Consider the following 25995-nt stretch of genomic DNA (forward strand, 5'->3'; position numbering starts at 1 on the left):
CAGACAGGGGAAAGAGTCAGCAGAACGTGCCTCACCAGAGTCAAGATAGTGGAAATTAACAGATGGAGAAAATACACAAGTATGATGTATGTGGTTAAATTTCAGAAAGAATTTTTAAGTTATGGGTAAGCATTAGGAGACTCTTAAAATGAATCAAAGATGTTTGAGAGAGGATGAAATAGAGCTTTCAGAGTGGAAAATTAATAAATATATAAATTCATATTGAGGGGGTTAAAGAATACATTAGACATGCCCAAGGATAGAATTATTGAAATATAAATATCAAGATGGATTTTCCAAAATAGCACATAGGGAAACAAGGCGATGGGATATGTAACAGGTTAAAGGAAACAGAGGCTCTAGGAGGAAAATCCAACATACATTTCATTATAGATGGTAGTAGGGATCATCGAGAGAAAAGTGTCAATGAGAAAATTTGAAAATTCCAGAATTGATGAAAGAAACCAATCCTCAGATTTAGGGATCCCAAGGAACCACAAAGGTAACAGACGGAAAATGACATTGTTTAAAGAAGCAGGAGAGAAAGGACAGGTCATTATAAGGGAACGACAATGAGAAAAACACATGACATCTCAATAGTAACATTGAATAAATTTTTATAAATTATTTTAGTGAGAAGAAGTAGAATACTTAAATAGTCTTAGCTATTGAGTAAATTAAGTATATAATTTCAACACCCTCTAACAGAGAAAATGAGAAAACCCTAGGCCTGTATGGTTTTACTGGTAAATTCTCTGAATACTTAAGTAAGGAATAATGTCACCATTCCTGTGTGTGCTCTCCAGAAAATGGGAAAAGAAGGCATATCTCCCAGCTCTTTTTGTGAACCCAGAGTAACCTAGAAGGCTGATCTCATTCAGGAGTGCAGCTGTAAAAGTCCTAAGCAAAATATTAACAAATTAACCCACTAATGTGGAGTTCATTTCAATAACTTCTTTTGTAATAAAAATTATCACAATTGATGGGTAAGAAGGAAATTACTCAATTTGTTAGTGTACTTAAAAATATATTTGTAAAAAACATGTACTTAATGGTGAGATATTGAAACCTCTCTGTGAAGTTGGAAACAACAGAAGGATGCTTGTTCTTCTCATTTCTAGTCAAGACTGTTCTGGAAGTTTGACCAGTATTATAAGCAAGAAAAAGAAAGAGAAGCTAGAATGTTTACAAAAGATATAAAACTATTTTTTGTAATAGAATAATCCCAAAGAACATAGAAAAACAAGAAGGTATCATACATTTCTGGAAAATGCTTAACTTTAAAAGGGGTAGAGGGACTCTTGATGGGGAAGGGAACTTGGATGCTGGAAATGGCCTATTTCTTGACCTCCGTGGTGGTTACTAAGTGTTTGCTTTATAATGAGATTCTGTATGAGATTTATATGAAATTTTATAATGAGATGAAGGGTCTACATAAAAACTATAAAAATTTTATTATTTTATAAAATAATTTTTTAAAAGATTACATTTAAGATAGCAATAAAAGTTAATTACCTAGGAGTTAATTTGGAAAAAGTATGTGTGAGCCCTTTGTGAAAAAAAGCATAAAACTTCTTTGAGAAACATTTAAAAAGATCTACGTAAAAGGAGCCATTATGCTTTTGAATAGAAATACCACATATTTAAATGGTGTGAGTTCTCCTCAATCTGGTTTTTAGATTTAATGCAATTTCAGTAATTTTTCATGGAATTTGACAAACTAATTCTGAAGTTTGTGTGGAGGAGCTACTGGTTGGAACAGGTGGGTCACACTGAGAACAGAAGATAGTAAGCTCGGGCTTTTTCTGTAAGACCTCGGGCCCTGATTTCAGGTTCTACAGCAACTTAAATGGATGTTTATTGGTTCAAGGTGGATAAAAGCATCCGTGAACTAGGATAGAGAGCCCAGCATAAAAAGTCAGACTCCAAAATCATGTGCAGAACGGAAACTATCATGGTAGATTTGTTGCCGATCTTTGGTGAGACAGTGGATGGTTTAGCAAATGGTGCTTGGACGATTGGTTTTCTCCATTGAGAATGGATCTCTGTCTCATCTCATGCACAGAAGTCAATTCTATGTGGGTTAAAGTCCTAAACGTAAAAGAGAGGACTATGAAACTTTAAGAATATGGGAGACTATCTTGGGGGTAGGAATGGCTCTCTTAAGGGTGCAAAGACTGTAAAATGGAAAGAACAGTGTGATAAATTTGACCATGTTGACATGGGGATTTTTTTTTTTTTTTCACTAAAAGACATTGTCAAGGACAGGAACAGTCTAGTCACAGAGTGGGAGAATGTTTGCTCTTAGTAAAATCGACAATGATTGGTACCGGCGTTTAAAAAAGAACTACTATACTTGAATTTAAAAAAGAAGATTCAACAAGATACTAAAAATCCTTAGTAATCAGGAAAATGCAATTTGAAACCATACATTCTTTTTCTACCTAACAGATGGGGAAAATGATAAGATCTAACAATATCCACTATTGGGCAAGCTACGAAGCGAGTGGAAACTCACTTTCTGTAGGTGGTATACACAGTTGGCGTAACGTCTTTGGACAACAATTCAGATATTCTAGAAACACTGAAGGAAGACATTACCCGGAAATTCCTTTTCTAGGCTTATAATCCAGCTGTGCACACTCTTGCACCAGGGCATCAAAAGACACGTGTTAAGAATTTTCTCATGAACTCATGAGACCAACAGGGAAATCTGAACACGGACTAGATTTTTTTCAAAAGACTTATTTATTTATTTTAGAGAGGGAGAGAGCACATGTAGGAGGGGCAGAGGGAGAGGGGGAGAAAGTGAATCTCAAGCAGGCTCCGTGCTGAGCAGAGCCCAACATGGGGCTCGATCTCAGGACCCTGAGATCGTGACCTGACCTGAAACAAAAAGTTGGATGCTTAACTGCACCATCCAGATGCCCCAAGCACTGACTAGATTTTTGATGATATTAAGGAATTCTTTCTTAGGTTTGAGAATGGTAGTAGGGTTAGTTTTAACTAAAAAGAACCCTATCTTTCAGGGATACACGCTGCAGACCTTCTTTTACAGAGGCAGATCTGACGTCTGGAATTCCCTTCAGAGTGAGCTGTAGGTAGAGGAGTTGGGGTGACGGGTCCGATGAAACAGGAACCCCCACAAGTGTGTCTTGTTGATGCCGGGTCGTGAATCCATGAAAGTTCGCCATCGGATTTACTCTCTGGACATCTGCTGAGCTGGTTTGCTCAGCCTCAGGGCTGGTCCTCATCTCCACACCATCATTGGGAACATGTTAGAGCCAAGAGAGCCATATGCCTGGGCCCAGACAGTGGGGGTCTCCTGTCCACGTGAACCGATCTGCCCCATTTCCTTTCCTCGGCTTCTCGTGCTGTGTCTCCAGTTGATTCACTAAACCTTGTCATTTGAGCCTCTTCATTTGGTCTGTGAAGCCTCCCATTCCGTGATTTCAGCAACAGCCTTCTTGGCCATGAGCTTGAAGGCTGTCTCTGTAGAGAGTCATTGCCCAGCATGCCAGCACGGAGCCCTGATGTCCAGAAGTCTGGGGCCAAGGACGGACATGGAAGACGAGTTTATTTTGACTGTTGTGTTGAAAACAGACTATAGGGGCAAGATGCTCGTGTACGGGTAAACGGATAAGGAAGCCAAATGCACATAAAGAATTTGCTAGATTGGATTTAATATTTTAAGCCAAGGATTATGGCAAATAGGTGATCAGTGGTTCAATATGTTTGTTGCATTTTTTGTAATGGACGGTGTTTGTGTGAGCACTCTTTTTATAACGACACAACTCCGCACCTCACCGTCCTGTAGACCTCAGTCTCCTGTAGGTCCGGTAACCGGAGTGCTCATTTTCCAAAGACTTAAGGAACAAACTGTGGCCTTGTGTTGGACACTGAGCCCATCGATTTTAGGAGGACCTCTGCCACCTCGGCGCACAACTGGAAATGAAACCGATTCCGAATGGCATCTTGTTAACCTCCCCAGGCCTTTCCTCGGAACCCGCGTATCTGCATTATAAATGGTGACAGAAACTCGGGCTACAGGCTACAGGTGTCAAACGATTTTCTCAAAGGCCATAATTTACCTGATCTTTAATCCCATTCTCTGGCCAACTAGCCAACTGATGACTCACATTATTGCCTGTTGTAAAAAATAACAAAATTCCCACATATTGGAGTTTTAATTGGGTTTTTAAATTTTAACACAGTTTTGTTTTGTCCCAAACACGAGAAACCCATGACGGCATCTAGCCGCACTCAAACTGTGGCAGAGAGGTCTGTATGAGTTTCCTTCACGGCCTTCAATCTCACGACCCCCTCCCACACCCCGTGAAGAAGAGCTCGTAGTGGCGCGGCACTTGCAAAGCCTTCCTCTGGGGTAAGGACAATGGCCGGAAGGTAGGCGGCAAGTGGACAAGCGTTGACTGAGTTAGTAAAAGATTAGGAACATGACTTGAGTCTTCCTACTCCATTTTGGAATTACTGTAGTTCTCTGGCATAACTTGGAACTCTCCCTGCCTGACCCTGGGGACCTTCTTCGCCTCCCAGATCTACATTAACTTTACTATGGACAGCTTTTCGGAGCGGGAGGAGAACAGCACGGACTGCTACGGGCTTCTGCAGAAAGGTGACGAGGAGAAGGTATCGGCTTTTGAGCTTCCCTCTGGTTTCCAACCTCTCTGCCTGGGTGGCAAGTTGTTTAAGGAATGAGATTTTCGCTCTTCACCTCCCAGCATATTGTCATCCTTTATATGATTAAAGTTTGTTTCAGATTTTAAAAGTATTTAAGCCAACCTGTTCCCCCTCCACAAACACACACACACACACACACACACACACACACACACCGGTCCCCCTCTAGGCCTGGCCGTGTGCCAGTGGTGGGCAAAAGGGGGAAAGTTGCCTTTATTCCCACTTGCGGTGTATGGAAGCTGGTCTAGGGGAAACACGGTGAGTTTAAAACAAGAGAAGTCAGGAACCCGTGTGCTGCTCTGTTTTTCCTCTGTCGGGGGGTCTTAGCTACCTGGACATACAAGCCGGGCTCTGACCCCCCTGCAGGGCTGGTGCCCAGAGGATGCTGTGGACCGTTCCTTGTGTGCAAGAGACCTCGGCAAAGGCTAACAGCTCCCGCCGGTGAGCAGGGGCGGGGGGTGGCAGGAGCCGGCCAGCTGTGTGAGTTCCCGTGTATGTACAATGTGCCAATTCTCATTTCCAAATGGACCACTGACTGAGACTCTCTCCTCACAGCCCTGCTAAGCCCTCCTGTGGCCCCGTTTTTACTATCAGTCTGGTCCCCGACATGGACGGAGCTCCCACCTTAGCTCCTCCCTCCCCACCCTTCCAACCAGACACGGGAGCCTGGCTAGCTCCCCTCCGGCACTTTTATCCTCTGTCCTCCGGAGTGGGCCTGCCTGGCTCTGCCTTTGTCCTCTCTCTCCTGCTCCTGGATTAGCTACCCCCAAACCATTCTTACAATTTGATTGTTGTCTCAGTCTTCTTTGTTCATTTTTTGTCTTCATCTGTGTATTTATGAGAATTTCTATAGGACCCCCTGGAAGTGCCCCACTCGTTGCCAGTCCACTCTGCAGACCTTCTCAGGATCTTCCCAGCTATTCTTGAAGATGCCGAAAGCCCACTCCCTTCAAGCAGTCTGCTTGGGGCCTCACCGCCATACCTCCCTGCCCACTGCCCCCTTTCTCTTCCCATATCACACCCATAGCACATCTGTCTCAACAAATGTCCCACCGGGTTGGCCTTCCTAGGTCGGGGAGTGTGTCTTCGAATCTCTGCTGTCATGAAAAGGCCACTCTCTCTTAGCTGCTGTCCTCACCATGGCTCCAGAATCAGCACAGAACATCCGGATGCTCTCTGCCTTCCTCAGGTCTCCGTGTCTCTGTGTGTCCTCCAGTCCCACGTGTGGCCTGCCCCCGGGTCCGCACCCGGAGGCTGCTGCTGCCCCCTCACACGGACGTCCAGTCTGTGAGCTCTTAGCTGCACCAGCCTTTGTTGGAGCAACGATCACCACCCGTCAGGATTCTGGACCTAATGTCCACCCTTCCTGCTGAGGAGCGACGATGGAAACCAGAGCTGGTCAGGGGTGGGCCCTTCAACCCGCATCATTCCCAGCATCCTTTTCTACCAGAGAATAGATCTGACACTTCGTACTTCATTTGGCACTAACACGGGACTTTCCAAAATCTAGGTGCAGGTATAGAGAAGGTATAAAGAAAGGAGAAAGAAGGTCCCGTCCTGCTGTGTGCGGTCATGACGTCGCCGTGCTGCGCGTGTGATCATGACTTAGATGGTTACGCGGAATCTCCCACCAGGATTTCTTGAGTAATTTTCAGCCTGGAGGGAGGCTGCCATGCCCGCACACTCACCGCTTCCTTTGGAAGAGTTCATTTCTGTTCATCCTTTGGGCCTCGTCTTATACACAATGTCCACAGGGAATCCCGCCTTTAACGTCTTCGAAACAACGGACTGAATCCATGAGCGTGTCTGGTTCCGCAGCTCAGACGTGTTCGTAAGTGGGAAGGATGAACACTGAGTCCCTGTGTGGGAGAATGTTCCCAACCATGTGCAGGTGGATACGGGATCCGCGGCTCCTGCTTCTCCTTAGAGACATACTCCAGGCCGCATTTCAGTTTTGCCAAGCCCATCCCTCGGTGAGGACCTGCCGAGCCCCCCCACGGGCCAAGGGCTGGTTTCACAGCGACTGAGTCAGAGCCTGCGGCTCGCCTGTCTTCGCAATGCCGCAGTGCCCCATCCCATCCACGACCCCCCGTCCACGGAGAGCAGCCGCCGGCCGCGCTGTTTGCGGGGAGTGAGCCGGTGAGAAAACCACGTGAGGCCAAGTGTGGCGGGATGAGGGCGATGGGATTATCTGTAAGGATCGGAAGAAAAGCAGCCTCAGGAGAGAGTGAACTACAGGAACCAGATGACAAGCCCAGCAGACCTCGGGGCCTTCTCAGGGAGGCCTGGAGAGCCGTGGCCTGTGGGAAACAGGAACAGAGCCTCAGGGAGCAAGACTGACCCAGAGGCCAGTGCGGCCATGACCGGGGGCCTGGATGGGATGGGGGCTGCCACAGGAGTGAGCTCCCCATCAGAGGCACTAGAATCAGAAGGACAGAGGCCAATGGACACGTCACAAGCCACTTCATAAGTGCAGAGAGACTAGGAGCCACAGCCACAGGAGCAAGCCCGGGGCCAGATCTGGATGCCAGGAGCCCCCGAGGATGACTGGACGACTGGGACAGTCACCGCAATCCGGACCACAGCCGGACAGACCGCGGAAGGGCTTCCCCTGCATTCAAGGGGAATCAAGGCAGGGAGACGGGGATGGACAATGTTAAGTGTCCACACGGAAGATGGCCAAGGTCCCCGCCCTCGGATGGGCCGCAGCCCGGCTGCCCCCCGAGCTCTGCTCTGCGGCCTTGAATCCAAAGGGTCGGGAGCGACAGCTCTGTGGTCTGAAGGGGCCCTGGGACCATCCCAGGCCTGAGCCTCTCGCCGCGCGCGTGTGTTTGTCTTTAATGTGTGAACTCTGTCAGGAAACCGTATGCTGTCTTGCACCACAAAGCACACAGACTGTCTAGTGAGGACGGATTTGGTTTCGGAGTGCGTTTCAGCGGACAGTCATCCGTGCCCGCGTCCCGGAGAGCAAGCCAGAGCTCAGGCCCGGAGGGCTGGCTGCCTGTGGCCGCAGGACAGTGGCCTCAGCCACGGGCACAGCCACATGCACTCGGGAAAAACATACCTGTGTCTTTTCCACAAGCCAGAGGTGCCCCCAATCAACCCAACAGCCTCAAAAACATTTTTAATGGTGAGGAGTCCACAGAATTACAAAATCAACTTTAAAAGCCATACTCAAACGAACTGGGTTTCTTTCAATGGGGGAGACAAACAGACCAACTGGGGACAGAAACGGTTTGCTGGGAAGCACCCTTCTTACATTTTAGGACTTGCCAATGCTTTTGGCAAAACTCTGCTTCACCGGTGAGGGAGACTGAGCCCCAGAGAAGGATGGAATGAACAAAGGTGAGGAAAATCCACCAAAATGTGGGCTGTGATTAATGCTTGAGGTTTCTATGTTCACACACACATTACCTGTATGCATAATACATATTATATTCCACACTGAGCACAAAGCATATAGTCAGAAAAAAAAATGTAGTTTTTCTCGCAGAAAAGAAGGCTCCCACAATGCTGTCCCCCGTGCCCACTGGCCTTGAGCCTGTTGGGGCATCATCGATGCCTTCTCCTAAAAGACAAATGGTTTTGTTGCTTGGGAAGGGTGGGAGCTAGGGGAAACTGCCTCTCTGGGAACTGAGGGGTATGTGTGTGTGTGTGCGCGCGCGCTAGAGAGATTTCTTATAAAGTGTTCATTAAGTTATTTTGGGGGTGACCCTTTACATCCTGAGGCCCAGCCATAGGACCTTTTACTCCAATAGCCGGGCTCCCCAAGCAGAGGCAGACGTTGGGAGAGAAACAGCCAAAAGTGCTTCCTCCCCCCCAAGGAGGCACATTGTTATTAACTAGGAATCCTTTACAGCTGGGCCTGAGGAAGTTTTTGGCTGTAAACTGTCATGCACCACAGCCTTCATTGAAAAGCCTGGAGAGTGGAGACGCTTGTCCTGAGAACCAAGGAATAAAGATTCAGAAAATGAGGCAGAGAAAGGTGGGGGGAAGAATAGGTAGGGAGGCCAGGAGAGCCCCAGAGGGACGCAAAGTCAGTAACTCCCAGCCTCTAGTTCAGCCAGCAAGTGGGGCTACCTCTCTGGGTGGTGTCCTTGGACACTTTGGACTTTATTTGTGGAGGGTAAAAATGTCGTTGCAAACGTTTGAAATTTAACTTTCTTTCCCTGGGCTTTTGTCCTTATTTGGTGGTGCTCACTGCTGTTAGGGGGCCCGCTGAGGTCAGAGCCAGCGTTCTGGATGGATCCGAAAGCTCTCTGGCATTGGTGAGCTCTTTTGGACTTTGGGGAAACAACCCCAGGACGGTCAGGGAGAGAGAGCTGGAGCTTTAGGGCAGGGAGCATTGGACGCCTCCTTTCCCACCTAGGTTTTGGAGACCCACCATCTCCACTGGCGACCCACCCTTCCTCCCCCACCCCCCTCACACCCAGCCTTTCACCTTTCCTCCAAGTGCGGGAGCTCAGGCGGTCTGAGGCCAGGGAAATGACCTTTGAGACACTTCTATTCTCTTAGGAAAGACGCGCTCACAAGTCCTCCAAATCCCCGTGGCCAGAAGAGCCGGATGGAGGGCGACCCACGAGGGTCTGGGTGTCAGGGGCAAATGAGGTCCTTTTGGTGCCTCTTTCCAGAAGAAAAACTCCCCACTCCTGTCATCCCCTTGGGTATCCCAAGCATCTGAGACAACAAAAGAAACTGAGAAATGTCGATAGTATCAAGGCGCGCTGGGCTTCCAGACTTTCAGTACCCATTTGGAAAGGGGCGCAAAATCAGCCCTGGAAGCATCCTCACTCCAGCTGGTGGGGGGGGGCGGGGTCACCAGGCCCTTAATCCTTGCGCTGGCTCCCGGAAGCAGAGGCCGGGGGTCGTCCGCCCCGGCCGGCATCCCTCCCGCGGCTTGGCGCGCCAGGCGCAGGCAGGAAAGGGGTAGCCCCGGCGCACATTCCAAGTCCTTCCGGGAGACCCCCTAGCTAGGGCGCAGGGCTGTTCTAAATGGGGCGCTTCACCCCATGCACTGGCGGTTCCCATAGGGTGCGGGGGTGGGGTGCGCGCGAAGAAGACCGGGAAACAGTCTGGAACCACACGCTCGGGCTAGAGTGGTGGGCAAGGGCTTCCGAGGCTCATGGCCAGCGCTCGGAGCTTCTGCTTCCTCTTCTCATCCTGGGCTCCAGTTTTGGGAGAAATGTTATTGTTTAAAGAGACCTTATTGAACTATTTCCTGCTCATTGTCACCTTTCCTTCGCTCTCCCCGCGGAGGTTCTCACCGAAAGGTAATAAACCACCCGCTCCCCACACCGCGGGGCGCGGCGGCCAGCCAGCCTGGCAGGGAGGCGCACCCCAAACCCTGCTCTCCCGAGAGCACCCTGGCCAGCCCCTTCTCACTCCCACCTTCCACGGAAACAGAGATCAGCCCACAGAAGCCACGCAAACCTCGTCATCAACGTCCTGTTTTCACACGGGAAGCGGGAAAACTTCCTAAAAGGGCTCTTTTGGTTGAATTTTGAGTATTTCCCACTGCGGGCGCGGAGCTCAGCCTCGGGCAGAGACTCCGGGCGCGGGGCTCCCCCTTCCACACCGGCGAAGGCGCGAGAACCGGGGAGGGGGGGGCGCCGGGGTGGGCTGGACGGGTGTTAGCGCAGCCACCTGCAGCGCCGCGGGGCGAGGGACGTGTCGGGACGGGACTCCGCGCGGTGGAGCGAGACCCGCGGGACCCGGGCGAAGCCGACAGGGCGCGCCCTTCCGCTGGGCTGGGCTCGCAGTGCGCGGGCGGGGCGCGGAGGGCCTCCGGCCGGGCGCAGGTGAGCCCGCGGTGCGGTCCAGGCTGGCACCGGTGCGAGAGCTGGGGCGCGTCGCCGGCGGCCAGGCTGCCCCTCGGGGACGTGCGGGCCGGGGCGAGCTCGGGCGCCCGGCTCCTCCACCACCCCCCGCGCCCGCGGCCCGCCCCGCCGCTTTGATGGAGGTGCAAACATTTGGGGGAGGGCGGAGGTGTCGGGGCTGGGCCGGGGCGCGCGGGGCCCGGCTCGGGATTTGCATGAAACAGGCGCGGGAGCCCATTGTCGGCCCCCGGGCGCCCCAGCCCGCCGGCCGGGTCTGAAATGGCCGCGCGCGGCCAATGGGCAGCTGTCCCCGCACTTCAAAGGGCGCGCGGCCCAATCCGCCGGCCCCCTCCGCGGCCGCCGCTGCTCTATTTATGGGAGGGGACGCAGTTTCTGGCCCCAGAGACCTCCTCTAGCCGTGCCGCGCGGGAGTTCAAGTGGAGTCACTTTCCCCCCTCACCCCTCTCCCCGCCCCCTCCCCCCCAGATCTCGGTCCGCGCCCTCCTCTGCGGCCAGTGCTGGGAGCCCCCGCGCGGTCTTGGGAAAGCGGCCGCTGACCGGCGTGAAGGTGGCTCTCGCGTAGCTAGTCGGGGCTTGGGGGGCGGTGGGGAGGGGCGGGCGGGAGGATGAGCTCCCCGGGCGCCGAGAGTGCGGGGAAGAGCCTGCAGTACCGAGTGGACCACCTGCTGAGCGCCGTGGAGAGCGAGCTGCAGGCGGGCAGCGAGAAGGGCGACCCCACGGAGCGCGAGCTGCGCGTGGGGCTCGAGGAGAGCGAGCTGTGGCTGCGCTTCAAGGAGCTCACCAACGAGATGATCGTGACCAAGAACGGCAGGTAGGCGCGCCCGGAGATGGGCGTGCGCTCGGCGTGGGGGGGGCCTGGGGCAAAGTTCCCCGCCAGACGGTTTTCTCTTAGTGGGGGTGTTCTTGCTCCTTTCTCTCTCTGCGACAGAGCCCAGCGTCGTCCCCTAATTGTCACTCTCTGGGGCTTTCTCCGCCGAAGTTTGGGAGAAGTCTCCCAGATCCGCGCCCTGCCTGCTCGCGGGAACCCTCGGCTGGGTCCTTTCAGACCCTGCCTCCCGGGGCCATGGGATAGTGTGGAGGACGCTGGGGACTTAGGGGGACTCTGGGAGGGGGTACTGGGGGGCTTTTCTTTGCCCCCAAATGACAGATGCCTCTGTCCCAAGTTTCCTGCCTTACATCTAAAGGTCTAAAGCCTCAGACACTGGGTCCGCCGGCTGCCCCCCTTCCTTTGCAGGAGGATGTTCCCGGTGCTGAAGGTGAACGTGTCTGGCCTGGACCCCAACGCCATGTACTCCTTCTTGCTGGACTTTGTGGCTGCGGACAACCACCGCTGGAAGTACGTGAATGGAGAGTGGGTCCCCGGGGGCAAGCCCGAGCCGCAGGCGCCCAGCTGCGTCTATATCCACCCCGACTCGCCCAACTTCGGGGCCCACTGGATGAAGGCGCCTGTCTCCTTCAGCAAAGTCAAGCTCACCAACAAACTCAACGGAGGGGGTCAGGTGGGTGTAATGGAGGGGGTGGTGGTGGAGGGGATGGCGGCGGGGGGTGGGGGTATGGGGGGGGTGGGGGACAGTGCCCAGCAGGCTGGGTCTGCACCTTCCTCATGGTGGAGAGGACTGTGCTTGAGCGGGAGGTGACATCTGTTTGGGAGAAACATCACAGCCTTCCTCTGTTAAGCCATCAGTGTTGTTTATAGTAACTTGATGACGGCAGCACCAGGGCGAGGAGCTGGGGGGGTGGCAGTGCTGAGCTTCACCTTTGGAGACTCAGGGGGTCTCAGGCTTTGGAACTTGCGCATCGAAGCCTACAGATTCCCTAGGGGCAGACAAAAGAGCAGCCTTGGTGTTCAAGGGGCACTTTCAGGCTCAGCCTGCACCACGGTGTTTGCTGCGTGGTCTGAACAGACTTGTGGATTTGTCCTCTTCTAAGGGTGGCTTTACTGGGGCGTTTTTACTGGGAGACCCCATGTTCAAGCAAAGCGCAAACCAGCTCTGGCTTTTAAAGCGCCTCTAGCCGTGCTTGGGAGCTTCAGAACATTAATGCAGCAGGTCAAAGGATCTCACGATGGGCATTCATTGCCTTTCACGGTGTGGAGCACCTCACACTCCTTTTCCTAAACCAGTCGTGGGAAGCGGCACCTGGAGGGAAACCCACCAGCCTCAGCAGCAAAAACACTTCCTTGTGAGCAACGGCGTCTGCTGCTCCTTGGATGTGTTTCTGTCCTCAGCAGCAGGGCAGATGGATGTCCTGTGATCTGACGGTCTTGTCCGTGGGCTTCCCGCAGATCATGTTGAACTCCTTACACAAGTACGAGCCCCGGATCCACATAGTGAGAGTGGGGGGCGCACAGCGGATGATCACCAGCCACTGCTTCCCTGAGACCCAGTTCATCGCTGTGACCGCTTACCAGAATGAGGAGGTGAGCGGCGGGGTGGCATGTGCCCTGGGAGGTCGCGAAGAATGCAGACAGCCTGTGTGTTGGTGGACTTTAGACTGAAAAGTTTCGCCTTTTCAAGTAATCTGCTATCACCATCAGACTGGGACGGAGGGAAGAAGTTCTGATAAGTGCTTGTTCACCTGTTTCTCCTTTAATCCTCTGTAAACCTGTCTATAAAATGAGAACCATCTATTAAATGCTCCGAGTAAAAAGAACCAAATATTTAGGTTAATACTGTGAGAATTTCTTAAGAACAAGTTGAAGGAGAGAGGAAATCTTTGGAGATCTTCCCGGAAGGGTAGGGGTAGGGGGCAACCCTGCAAACCTGGGCAGCATGGAGGGTCCTACAAACGGAAGGGGCAGCTACACACAAAATCCCAGTTCATGCCTGTACATCTCTAAGTCTGACCCCAGAGGACAGACATTTTGTGACTTGCTGGTTAAGTTGTCAGTGTTGAACTATTTCCTAAGCCAATTCTGGTGATGCTTTGAGCCATGTTTGTTTGATCTATACACAGAGAATGTCGTCAGCAGTAGGTTGAACTCACTGTGAATTCCACTCAGAAAAGCAGCATTGAGGAACTTCCATAAATGTACTGTTCTTTGAGAAGTATGACAATTACTGAGCCACTTCAGACCCAAATAGAAAAATAGATCTGGAAGGAAGTCTGATTATGTTTGAATATTTAAAGGGGGAGGGGTGGGGGGGTACTGATGTTTCCCTATTTCTCGGGACCAAATTAAATCGTCTGGCTGATGGACAGTGTACCAGTCAATGTGGTTTCTTGTTTTTCAGATCACGGCTCTTAAAATTAAATACAATCCATTTGCAAAAGCTTTCCTTGATGCAAAGGAAAGGTGAGAGAATTCTCTACCCTTTGGGCAAAGAAACACACAGTAAGAAGAAATATTGCTGCAAATCCGATTTTCTGAATGTTCTCCTTTTTGACGACTCTACACTTTTTTGACAGAAGTGATCACAAAGATATGATGGAGGAACCTGGAGACAGCCAGCAGTCCGGGTACTCCCAATGTACGGTTTGTTGCACTCTGTCCCCACGTCCCTTGCTTCCAGGACCAGGCTGCTGGGAGCCAGACCTGGGGATGCAGGCGAGAGCACGTTTCTGGCTGGGGGGCAGGTGGCCCTCTGTGGGCGCATCATGTTGGAGCTGTGTTAGGGCTGGTCTCCACTCACTCTCTGCTCTCCCTGAGGGTTGTGAATGCGCTTCTGGCACGTGGGACGGAGAAGGCAGGGGACAATCCCCCCAGGCTCTGTTGTTCAGCTTCCAGGCAGACTCCACCATGGCTGGGTTGGAGTGTGGAGGTCTTGGTGGGGGTTAGACTCTGCTCTGTCCGACAAGTGGAGAAGCCCCTCACCGTCCGCACTTGGAGATGGTTTCTGTCTGGGTTAATGGTGGCGGACTGAAGGGCCGTCTTTGGAATGATGCTTATGAGCAGATGTGGTTTCTCCCGAAGCCCATTTCGGTTCCAGGAGTGGCCCAGCAGCTCTGGCTGGTTTTGGTGGTGGGAACAGTGGCGTGCAGGATGGGGAAAGTGCTGTAAGTCCAGCTTCCTTTCCGAGTTCCATGAGCCGGAGCAAAGTGGCGCAGGTCTGTGGGGCAGCGTCTGTAGGAGACAGAGTCCCGTGTGGCTGCCCTCTCCATGCAGGGAAGGGGCTCGGAGCCTGGACGACTGACATGATCGGGAGAGAGTCAGGGCTCGCCGCCGCCTGCAGAGGCTGTGGGGACCAGAACGGCACCTTCCGCCGACACTCGTTTTCCGTTCTCTGTCCTTTAATCGTCTGTTGCGCTAATTTAACCAACAGCTCCCCTGAAGGGGCTCGGGGTGCCATCATTCCGGCACGTGAAGGGGGCAGGCTTTGTGGGCAGATCCGGACCTTTCCCTCATTTCAGTGTTGTCTGAAGGTTGTTTGTCAGAAATTACAGCCAGAGTAGCTGTCCTCTTGGGGGTTACTTTTCTGAATTTAAAGCAACAACAACAATAAACTTAAAAGCAGTGATTAGAGAAGAGATTGGAGTGTGAGAGGTGGGCAGGGCGGCGTCAGAATGATTTTCTGGCAGACATGCACAGTGGGGAGAAGGTGAGCCTAAAGCAGAAGGAAAGTGGGCAGAAAACAGCACACGTCCAGCCAGGACACAGCTCCCCGTCCTGGGGAGGTGGTCGGAGCCGCTGAATGGAGGCTGGGGGCACCATGGGCGTGACTCGCCCTGTGTGTCTTGAGCTCATCTGGCTCTGAATTTCGTGTTTCTGGGTTTTTTTCATGCTCAGCAGTTAGGGCTGGGAAGCTGACGGTCCTGGGAAGATTCTGGCAGGTTTGAGAAAGAGGGTTGAGGAAGCAGTAGGTGTTGGCCAGGGCTGGGGACCCCAGCTCTTCTCAGGTGCTCTGTGGGTTTGGAAATCCTGTCAACCTGTGGCCTCTGCTGTGGAGCTGAAGCCCGGATGTCTTGAGACTTGGACTAGGAGACCTCACTTGGTCCGGGACCCCTCAGGAAGAGACCCCCAGATTCCTAGTCTCAGCTCTCCTGTCCATCCTTTAAACAGATGGAGGCAACGCAAATGCCAGTTACTCAGCATTCTTTTCTCACAGCAGGGGGGTGGCTCATCCCTGGAACCAGCAGCCTGTGCCCACCCGCCACCCCCCACCCTCAGTTCGGAGGGCCCCTCTCTCTTCCCTCCACGCACGGCTGTGAAAGGTACCCCGCCCTCAGGAACCACCGGCCAACCCCCTACCCCAGCCCTTACGCACACCGGAATAATTCTCCAAGTAAGTCTTACGTCGAAGTCGGCCTGGGTTTGGGGGTGGATGGAAGAACACTGTGCAGGAAGGCATCTGTAGGATGGACTCCAGAGATCCGGGGGAGGGGGAGGGCCTCTTCTGGAACACACACCCAGGCCAGGTCTTCAGTGGCTCGAGAGGGACCTTTGTTTCAAGTCCATGCCATTGCTGCTGGCTCAGCCCCCATGAGGTCCAGGCCAGGGGCTTGTGGTTCTGAATGCACTGTTACTGCTGGAGCTTTTCCACCCCAGAACTGTGGGTCTGTCTCTAGGTTCCCATGTTTGGATATTTCATGAACCTCTCCAAAGTGATGATGTTGGGTCCGCCAGGCGTAAGAGTTACTGGCTAGACCCCTGCACGATCGTCCGTGATTCTCCCATTGATCCCCTAAGTTTGTTTCTCCACGTGTGGTGCCTGGACCAGCAGAGGCGTCACCTCGAACCTGGCCCAGGCGTACCAAATGAGCGGCTCCAGGAGCCCGATGTGTGCTTACAGACGACGAACGCAGGGCCAGACCATTAAGATCCATTTGTCTAACTTCCTCTAACACCACGTATGCCCAGACTTAATTTTGTCTGGCTTTAAAAGGAGGAACATAGCTAATGAACACCATAAAACAATTAAGCAATTAAAGCTGATTTGAAATGAAAGGAGCTGATTTGGTAAAGAAACGGTCATGGGGTCTTGTTCAACCAGCGGCTAGACACTGAGGCTAGAAGATCATATTTTTGTTTTGCCCAGAGTAATGGTTTTTAAGATCTTTCCATCTCTCTCTCTCTCTTTTTTAAAGATTTTATTTATTTATTTGACAGACAGAGATCACAAGTAGGCAGAAAGGCTGGCAGAGAAGTGGGGGGGGGGAAGCATGCTCCCTGCTGATCAGAGAGCCTGATGTGGGACTCGATCCCAGGACCCTGGGATCATGACCTGAGCCGAAGGCAGAGGCTTTAACCCACTGAGCCACCCAGGTGTCCCAAGATCTTTTCATCTCTTAAGAAATAAAAATTTGGGAAAAGGCAGGTTAAAGTTATATTTATGTTTATTTTTAAAGATAATTAATTCCCAATCAAGTGATCGTAGGATTCCTTTTCTACAAGGCATCTGTTGATGTGAAGATAAAGAAAAAGCTTGGGTTTACTGGAATTTATTATCTAATATATACATTTGACCATAATTATTTGCCTTTGATGACCAATTAAATGGGCCAATGGATAGTCTTTTTTTTTTTTCTAAAAAAAATTACTTATTCATTTGAGAGAGAGCGATAACACAAGCAGGGGGAGCAGCAGGCAGAGGGAGAGGAAGAAGCAGGCTCCCGGCCGAGCAGGGAGCCCGATGCAGAACCAATCCTAGTGGGATCATGACCAGAGCCGAAGGCAGCAGCTTCCCCGACGGAGCCCCCAGGCGGGCTGGACAGCCTTCTGTTCCATGCCGCACCCCTTCTGTCTCCGGTGCGGGGTAGCGCCACTTGTTGCTAGTGTTTCGCTGCATCCTGACACTCTTGGAAGCCTGCCCGCCCCACTAATGACGCTTTCTTACACTCGCAGCCTATTCTGACAGTCCATCGGCGTGTCTGTCCATGCTCCAATCCCACGAGAGCTGGCCCAGCCTTGGGACCCCTGCCCACACCGGCATGCTTCCCATGAGCCACGGCGCTGGCCCGCCCAGCAGCTCCAGGTAACGCATGTCTGGACGTGACCTGCACTGTCCCGGGATCGTGAGGGTGACATCATGCCATTCCCACCCATTGGTTTTTATTCTGCTGCCTACTGTGGGCAGCCGGGCTGTCATGGGTAGTTCTGTCACTAACCTGGGATCCCAGGTTACATGACCGCGTGTTAGTGTTCCAGTCTGTCTTCCGGGAGGACCAGTGCCCTTGGGGTGGCAGGCGTGGAGCTGGGCTGTAACAGAGGGAAACCAGGACCCCCATCCCGGCTCTGGTACTTCCTAGTTCCTATAGGGGACAAGTCTCTTAAATTCTCTGAGCCTCGTTTCTACAAGAAAAAAATATGCTGTATAACCCGTCCTCAGCTTGTCTTTACAGAGTTGTTGGGATCAGCAGGTGAAATTTGAAGAAATGTTTCTAGAATCATTTTTGACAAGAGCTATTAAATTAAGGGAAAAAAAAAAGTGTTGGCTTTTCTGTGGCTACAGGATCAAAGTCCTGAACATATACTCCGATAACTAGTAAAGAACTGTGAATATTTTATTATTAGCTTGAAAATAATGTGCAGGGAGATTTCCTTAAAAATCAAGCTGATTGGTAAATGTATTGCTGTTTTTCATAGGGTTATTAAAAAATTAAGTCAAAGTTGAAAGTCAACTTTTGTTTTCTGAAGAAACAGGCTCAGAAAAATTAAACGATTTAACAGGTTGTTGGCTCACAGCAGAGTGAGTCTGTAGACAGATTATCTTGACTACGAAAGCAGTGTGATTTATTGCATGTAGAATACCAAAACATGCCCCAAATCTTAATCCTTTCGGCTAGGAAACAATTCCTTTATAATAAGAATCTAAGTGTTTACTCTTTTTTTTTGTTTTGTTTTATTTTTGGTTAAAAGATTTATTTATTTATTTGACAGAGAGAGAGAGAGAGAGAGAGAGAGAGAGAGATCACAAGTAGGCAGAGAGGCAGGCAGAGAGAGGAGGAAGCAGGCTCCCTGCTGAGCAGGGAGCCCGATGCGGGGCTCGATCCCAGGACCCTGAGATCATGACCTGAGCCGAAGGCAGAGGCCTAACCCACTGAGCCACCCAGGTGCCCCTAATTGTCTACTCTTAAAATATTAAGTGAACAATGCACAAAGCAGCCAGCTGTTCAAGGGCCAGAGGTGGCCCAGAAGCTGCAGACCATTAAACAGACTACCCTGCAGGTTGCAAACCGCTAGCTCTGGGGGCCCTGCAGTCCCACTGCCGTCCCATTCTGATGGGACATCTCAGCGCTGTTTCTTCTCTCCATGTAGGGGACAGTAAACTACTTTGTTCAGCTCAGGTTTGTTTTCAAGGTCAGATACACCTGAAATACGGCGCGGGGCTTGGTAAACAGCGCAGCTCAACATGGAGTAAGGGAAAGACGCGCGTCTGTAGAAAGACATTTTCTCAAAGCAACGTTAGCATAGTTGGATGCGGTTTAAATCTGTGCGGCTAGACTGAGGGACTTCATACCGTGTCCAATGGTTTCCTCCGCGGGTCGGGAAACAGACTGGAAACTGGCCGCAGCCCAGGGGGCCCGACACAGCCCGTGAAGGGCCGCACTGGGATCTGCGCCCGGGTCTGGCTCCGGGCTGTTCACCCGGCGCAGGGTCCCGCGGACCTGCTACTGCACGGGGCGGCGGGGGGGACAGTGCCGGCGTCGGGCACCTTTCGTACCTTACTGTCCGGGAGGGTGCTGTGTCCACGGCAAGAGCCCCAGCAGCTTGGCGGGGCCGATGAACACAGACGCCTAGGCATGTCCCCCGGGACCTCTCGGGGTGTCTGATCCCGAGCCCCAGACGACCGGCCTGGAGCGCGGGCGCTCGGCAAGCTCTGCAGGCGGTCCCGTGCGCTACTTCGGTTTCTCGCCGCCGGATGGGACAGTGGCTCTGCGCACCCGACAGAGCCTACGGCCTGCTGGGACGGCCCCGTCCAGGGCGCCAATCGGGGGAGGGGGTCTCGGGGTCGGTGTCCCCGTGCGCCGTCTGGAGCCTCTCTCCGCGTCTCCGGTGGCCTGAGCGTCTCCGTTTCCCCTTCAGCCAGTACCCCAGCCTGTGGTCCGTGAGCAACGGCGCCATCACGCCCGGGGCCCCGACGGCGGCGATGGCCAACGGGCTCGGCGCGCAGTTCTTCCGGGGCTCGCCCGCGCACGCGGCGCCTCTCACCCACCCGGGGCAGGCCTCCTCCTCGTCGGGATCCCCGCTGTACGAAGGGGCCCCCACGGCCACAGACATTCCCGACAGCCAGTACGACGCGGCGGCGCAGGCCCGCCTCCTAGCCTCGTGGACGCCGGTGTCACCACCTTCCATGTGAAGCGAGGCCTGCGTTGGGACAGACGCCGGACTTCGTGTGGGGCCCCCGCTGTGGACCTGGTTTCTGTTCCGGGTACAACGTGGCAGCTCGTGGGTCCAGGGGAGGAAATAGTCCCCATCACCCTCCCTTTAAAGCAGGAGGAGGGGCCGCGTTCTGCTGTTCTCGGGAGCGCGGTGCCCGCCGTCCTCGGCCGCTGGTGCGCGCAGGTGAATTGGGTCCGGAAGCCTCGCCGCTGGCCGGACTTACCGCGATTCACAGTAAAAATGATTTTCTAGGGTCCAGAAACTGTCTGCTCTCGTAGGGCACATGGGCGACTTGGCCCATCTATAGTCTATAAACTCCAGCGGCCCTACATGGGCAAGGTAAAAAGCACACTTAATTCCCTGCCTTTGCTTGGCAGTAGTTTCCAGGCCCTTTGTGGCCGGGCCATGGCGCGAGCTGCGCTGGGACGGACAGAATCCGCTCATCACAGCTGAGGACCGCAGACTGTAGTTGAAACGCAGCTTTGCCTGCTCTGCCCGCTAGAATGTTGGTTCTGAGCATAGATAGTTAATCTCTCGTATTGTTAAACCTATGATTGTTTATATTTTTCTTCTAAGTAGCCAAAGACAATCAGCAGGAAACATTTTCTGCAAAATAAAGGCAATATCCAAATTTGGCTGGTTTAGTTATTATCTAGACTCCTCTTTTGGGGCGGGATTTTGTGATGGCTGGTGTGAAGACCTTGTCCCAAACTGGCATTTTAAATCTGTTGTGAACCCTGACACTTTCTCCAGCGAGCAGCGAGTGAAATCCGCATGTATTTACTCAATGCTAATTACCACAAACATGCAAAAGATGACAAGTGATTTTCAAGAGCTTAGGTAGCTAGCACGGAATCGCGGATAATGACAGCATAGGACAGTAAAGACAAGCGTGAGATGTGTGTCTGATTCAAGCAATTCAAAGAAAAGCATATCAAATGGATTGACAAAAAGTTGCAGCTTGTATGTTTGGACAATATGGCATTTGTAAGTATCTTTCCTGCTGGTGTTCCCAGCAGAGAACCAGAATGGTGCTTTGTGCTTGATCGGGGCAATTTCTCCATCTAGTGGCTGAATCCTTAATTTGATGCTACTCTTTGGGGCTTAATATATTCAGAAGCTCTGCTTGCTGAGAGCTGTGGATGGCCCATCCACTGGGGCTCGGCCAGTAAGGCGGCATTATGGATGCACGTGGTATCACGGACGCTGGAGGTTAAGAGGAATAAGGCTAAGGGGTTTTGAACCATCCCGAAGAAGTGGGGGAAGTGTTTAAAAGTCAGCACTGCTCACTTATGAGTTACCGTATTGAACTCATGCGTTATCATTGCCAGGGTCGCAGTCCAGCGCTCGGGTCTACCTGCCCTTCTGGGACACGCACTGATCCACTTGGCTTACTGAGTGTGAACCCAGAACTCAGTGCGGGGGGCTGAGTATTTAGAGTACGGGTGCCTGCCGTCCACGGGGGACATGGTTCTCCTCAACCATTTTGCCTTTGAAAGTCTTCCTCTATGTCACAACTACTAGATTTAATGCCGCTCGCATGCAAATGTGTCCTAAATCAGATGATTTATCGACAGATGCATTAGAAGAATATTTTCTCAGTAAGCTGCTTCCCGGATAGAGCTGGGAGATGAAACTGGCCCCGGTCTGCACTGTGGCTCCTGCCCGGCCGAGGTGCCAGCAGGGGCTGCTGGAGAAGGGCTGGACTTTGAGGGCGTGGACAGCCCCCTGGGCTCCCACAGCGCTGGGAGTCCACCCGGCTCTGTGAAGGCTGCCGCCAGGGTCTTGTCCCCCTAGGGTCCACCCCAGCACCCGTCCCCTGGCAGGCCGGCAAGTGTCAGGACTCCAGGACTGACCTGAAGGCATAAGAGGAGCCTGGGTGGAGGGTTCTGGAGGGCATGGCTGGGGGCCACAGGGAGACTGAGTCACACGGCCCTTTCTGCAGGGGCTTTCCGCTCTGGCTGGAGAGACTGAATTTACATGTAGAAGGTGGACTGGATCTTGACACGTTTGAGTTTCCAAAGGTGACCCAGAGTTCAAATTAAAAAATTAATATTTATGTAAACCAGTGTTAATCTGGTTGTGCCATGGGGCAGTGGCAGCCACATAGTGCAAAGAGCCTGCAGTTTGGTGCAGAAGACCTGGATTTGAATGAGAGTTACCCACTCCAAGAATTCAAGTTCCTTATCTGCAAAGACATAGAAAAAAAATGCTCGCCCATCAGGGTTGTTGTGAGAAATGAAAGAGAGAAAGCTCTTGGAAAGTGGGTAGAAACAGTGACGTGTGCTATAGCATCGGAGGTAAGATTCCAAGCCAATAAAACGAGTTGTTGCCAGCTCTATTTATGGAACCCTTAGAATGAGGTACGGCTGCATAGAAGGAACACCTAGTCGAGATCCTTGGCCATCGGTCCTAACTCAGAATGCAAAGGGAAAGTCCTGAGTTGTTTCTCTACCAAGATTAAGGTTCTAAAGTTTTCAAGAACAATAAATATATAGCCCAATTTTTAAAGAAGGAATTATACAATCTGACCTCCTTGTCTTTGGGGTTCCAGAGGGTCTATACAAGGTGAAAGTGATCTTTAAACATTGTTCCCTGCCACTTTGAATGTCTGTGGTCAGATTGTTTCATTCTTTTTTCTTTTTGGGGAAGATGGTGGTAATAGATAGGGATTATGTCTTCTAAAAAGAAAAATACTTTTCAAAATACGTATTTAAAAGGAGATGTGTCATGAACACATTCCTGACCAGGAAAAAGGGCGAGTGAATCCATGATATGTGTGCAAGATTAAGATGGCACATCTGAAATCAGGTTAAAATTACAGCCAACCGGAAAACGAGAAGCTCACATAAAGTTAAAGGGATCTAAATCCCCAATTCTTTTTATTTTTTGGCATAATATTATATATATTTTTAAAAATGCATTATCCCACACTAGAAAATTATAGAGCCCTAATAATAAAAACACTGCATTTGGGTTATGGCAGTACACCCAGAAACCGGCAAGTGGCTTGTGATTAAAATCCTTTCTCCTCAATTCCCAAAGCTGTAGTTGTGAGAAGAAAAGCTTATTTTTCTCATATATAAATACGTTTATAATTCTAACTTGTTTCTTATATAAAAAAAGAAGAGGCTAGGGGCACCTCAGTGGCTCAGTGGCTTAAACCCTCTGCCTTCAGCTCAGGTCATGGTCCTGAGGTCCTGGGATCGGGTCCCACATTGGGCTCCCTGCTCAGTGGGAAGCCTGCTTCTCCCTCTGCCATTCCCCCTTCTTGCGTTCTACTCTCATTATCCCTCTCTCTGTCAAATAAATAAATAAATAAAATACTTAAAAAATAATTTCTAGGGTGCCTGGGTGGCTCAGTTGGTTAAGTGTCCAATTCTTGATTTTGGTTCAGGTCAGGATCTCAGGGCCACAGGATTGAAGCCCACATGTGGGGAATCTGCTTGTCTCCCTCCCTCTGCCTCTCCCTCTCTCTGAAATAAATAAATTAATACCTTAAAAAATAATTTCACATTAGGAATTATAAATAAAAGTTATTGTTTTGAAATTTTCAAACATATTAGTATAAAACTATGATGTCATTAGCCTGTAAAAAGTTGGTATTTTATCAAATAAATTTTATGTAAACATCATAGCAATGCCGTGTGGGTTTATAACATGTTAAGCAAATATATGACCGCGGAGCCTTGGGGCGGGGAGACATGTAGCCACCATGGAGTAACGTGGCCGCGCTACCTGGAGGCGGGACACTGTCCCTGGAGCATCGGCAGTGATGAGAGGAAGGTAAGTGCCATCAACTCAAAACCTTGAAAATAACAGAATTGCAGCTTGGAAGTCAACAAAGGAGATAGACTGGAATTATAGAAACTATTCAGTTCTAAACAAGAAGGAAAAAGTTGAAAAAGATGGGCCCATTGGAAAACAAATAGCAAGCTGGGGATTTTAAACTCAGGCTTGTCGAGAATTAGAGTCCGTGCAAGCTGTCTGAGCAAAGCAAAGGCACGGGCGGTCAGACGTGGGACGAGCAAGACCTAGCGGTGCTCCCTACAGCCAGTGCACTTGAAATCTTGACGCCCATGTGTCAGAAGAAAACGCCGGGAGAAGATTCGCCATGGGCAGAAATGCGGGTCAAAACGAAGCTGGAGTGTCTGTGTTGATCGTAGGTCAGCCGGCTGGACCGCAGAGCACAGAATAGTCCAGAATAGGGCGAGCAAGGGGAGCAATGGTTCGGGAGCCTCCTGTGAACACAGGAGCGGGGCCTGTCCAGGCACGTCTTCCACCCGGAGGACAGGGCCAGCGACACCTGCTGTGGGCCGGCGACTGCTGGGAATATTTACTGTGATTGTCTCTTGTTCGTAGGGCCTGAGGGGTGGGGCAGAAGCCTTTTATTTGCTAGATTGGCATCCAGAAGTGGTGTAGGTCACGAGACCGAGTGCTGAGTCTGATGCTGGGATCATTTGTTCCCACGAGGGCGGACCGTGACAGCTGTCATTATCGGCCCCTTTACTCTTGCCTGTATCTGCGCCCTTCACCGTGGGACTGCTCAGCTCCTCCCCCCGAGGGCAGAGTCTCCTTTCTCACTTTTCACGTCCCCAGATTAGCCGTGTGACCTACTTTGTCCAGGGGAACGTGGGCAAGAGGGACAATGTGTTGGTGGGGAGACAAGGCTTCAGCCACTTCCTCGAGAATGTCGCTGGGAGCTAAACTCTTCTCTTTTGGGCCCAGCAGGTACACGGAAGGAGCAGAGCCCTGGCAGCCGACCCGCAGAACTGTGGTGTCAAAGGGAGCTTTGCCTGCGGCCCATGGGCATCGTGTCACATCACTAAGTTCTTGTGGGGGATTGCTCTGTAGCAAAAACAAACGGATACGGAAACTGGTGCTTAGAAGTGGGATGCCACCATAGCCAAAAACTGAACTGCGTGAGGTTAGCTTTGGGATGGCTGGCGGAAGGCCAGGAACCTTTTAAATCTGGGGGTGTGACTACCCATGCTCACTAGCACAAAACGTTTGGTAAAACTGTTTACCTGCGGTAACTGGGAAGTTAGGGAAGTCACCGGGGAGCGTGCAGAACTGGGCAGCTGGTGCCCACACAGAGGACTGAAAGGCTTTCAGCAGCAGGTTGGTAAGATAGTAAGAGATGAGCTCCAAAAAAAGAACTGGCCAGTCTCCAAACAAAATGTAGAGAGAATTTACAGGTTCCAGAACTTGCTAGGGAATCATTTCTCACGTCCAGTCTGTCCAGCTTGGGCCAAAAGCAAATCGGAAACACTGCCCGAACGGCACAGCTGTGGGATGAAGACCGAATCAAGGGTATGAAACGACCTTTGTTAAGACTTCCAAATGGATCAGGGGGATTCTAGAAAACCTTTCTACTGCAAAACATCTCTAAAATCCTAAGGACTTTATCTCACACCTGCCTCAACTGTCCAGAGGCCGTGCAGCCTGAGCTCCCTGTCATGCGTCAGTGACTTGTCCAGCCATGAACCTGGACATAAAGCACAGCACTCATCTGTCATCACAAGGAAATGGGGGTCTCCACAGTTCTCAAGGGGCTCCTCAAGTTGAGCTTGTGGCGACAAGGTATGAAGGGAGGTGCCCAGAGAAAGAAGCTGGGAAACATCCCTTCACCCAAGCTCGAGAGGCATCCTGAATCCCAGCGTCTTCTCCAAAGACAGCAATAGGGCACACCATGGAATAAAAGATGAAATTGAGGAAGAGAGAGCGAGACAGGTGAATGTTCCTGAGTCTCAGACCAGCCTTCTCACTCCTCAGAGCATCCAAGATTTGCAGAGACAGTGCCAGATTCCAGATAAGGAGCAGGACGGTGTTAAAAAAAATGGATCTATTTTATCCAGAACACGAACTCTTCAGGACAGCAAGCAGATTGTCCCATTGGCTACTTGTTGGGCCGGTTGAAAAGTGCTGTGAAATTTATTCAACAGAAGACACACAACCCAAAAGACACCAGGAGCTTGCATCAGCAGTGCACAAGGGAACAGAGGAAGGCATCGTACCAGAGCAAGGAAAGAGGCCACCAGGGAGTGTGGACGCAGAGGCCATGGGAGCGAATGGGTTTGAAGAGGGTTTCAGGTTGTTGGCAGGGGTGCTACGCTTGTGTCCATGTGGACAGCCGTCTAGTTTGAGAGGAGCTGATGGTAAATGTTAGAATGTTAAGAAAACATGAGAGAAATAGCAAAA

At 51.3% G+C, this 25995-nt stretch overlaps 1 protein-coding gene across 2 annotated transcripts; it reads left to right on the forward strand.

The window, feature by feature from the left end:
• Positions 1 to 11140: 11140 nt before the first annotated feature.
• Positions 11141 to 19771, forward strand: LOC111158739 (T brachyury transcription factor). Of its 2 annotated transcripts, XM_022520974.1 has the most exons (8): positions 11141 to 11346; positions 11770 to 12034; positions 12820 to 12954; positions 13769 to 13830; positions 13944 to 14005; positions 15584 to 15757; positions 17317 to 17446; positions 19498 to 19771. In XM_022520974.1, exons 1-8 carry the CDS (start codon positions 11141 to 11143, stop codon positions 19769 to 19771), a joined length of 1308 nt encoding a protein of 435 aa, XP_022376682.1. The 2 variants fall into 2 exon arrangements, with proteins under 2 accessions (XP_022376682.1, XP_022376683.1); XM_022520975.1 differs by lacking the exon at positions 15584 to 15757.
• Positions 19772 to 25995: the final 6224 nt, after the last annotated feature.

Source organism: Enhydra lutris, unplaced genomic scaffold (assembly GCF_002288905.1).
Source record: "Enhydra lutris kenyoni isolate GAN:26980312 unplaced genomic scaffold, ASM228890v2 scaffoldscaffold62, whole genome shotgun sequence".
NCBI classification, from domain to species: Eukaryota; Metazoa; Chordata; class Mammalia; order Carnivora; family Mustelidae; genus Enhydra; species Enhydra lutris.

What these genes read in the sequence shown, in the direction of transcription:
- LOC111158739 (XM_022520974.1), top strand. Translation starts at nt 11,141, where the DNA reads ATGAGCTCCCCGGGCGCCGAGAGTGCGGGGAAGAGCCTGCAGTACCGA. An exon ending in TTCCTTGATGCAAAGGAAAG is followed by an intron (nt 13,831 to 13,943) that starts GTGAGAGAATTC and finishes CTTTTTTGACAG; the next exon opens with AAGTGATCACAAAGATATGA. An exon ending in ACACCGGAATAATTCTCCAA is followed by an intron (nt 15,758 to 17,316) that starts GTAAGTCTTACG and finishes TTACACTCGCAG; the next exon opens with CCTATTCTGACAGTCCATCG.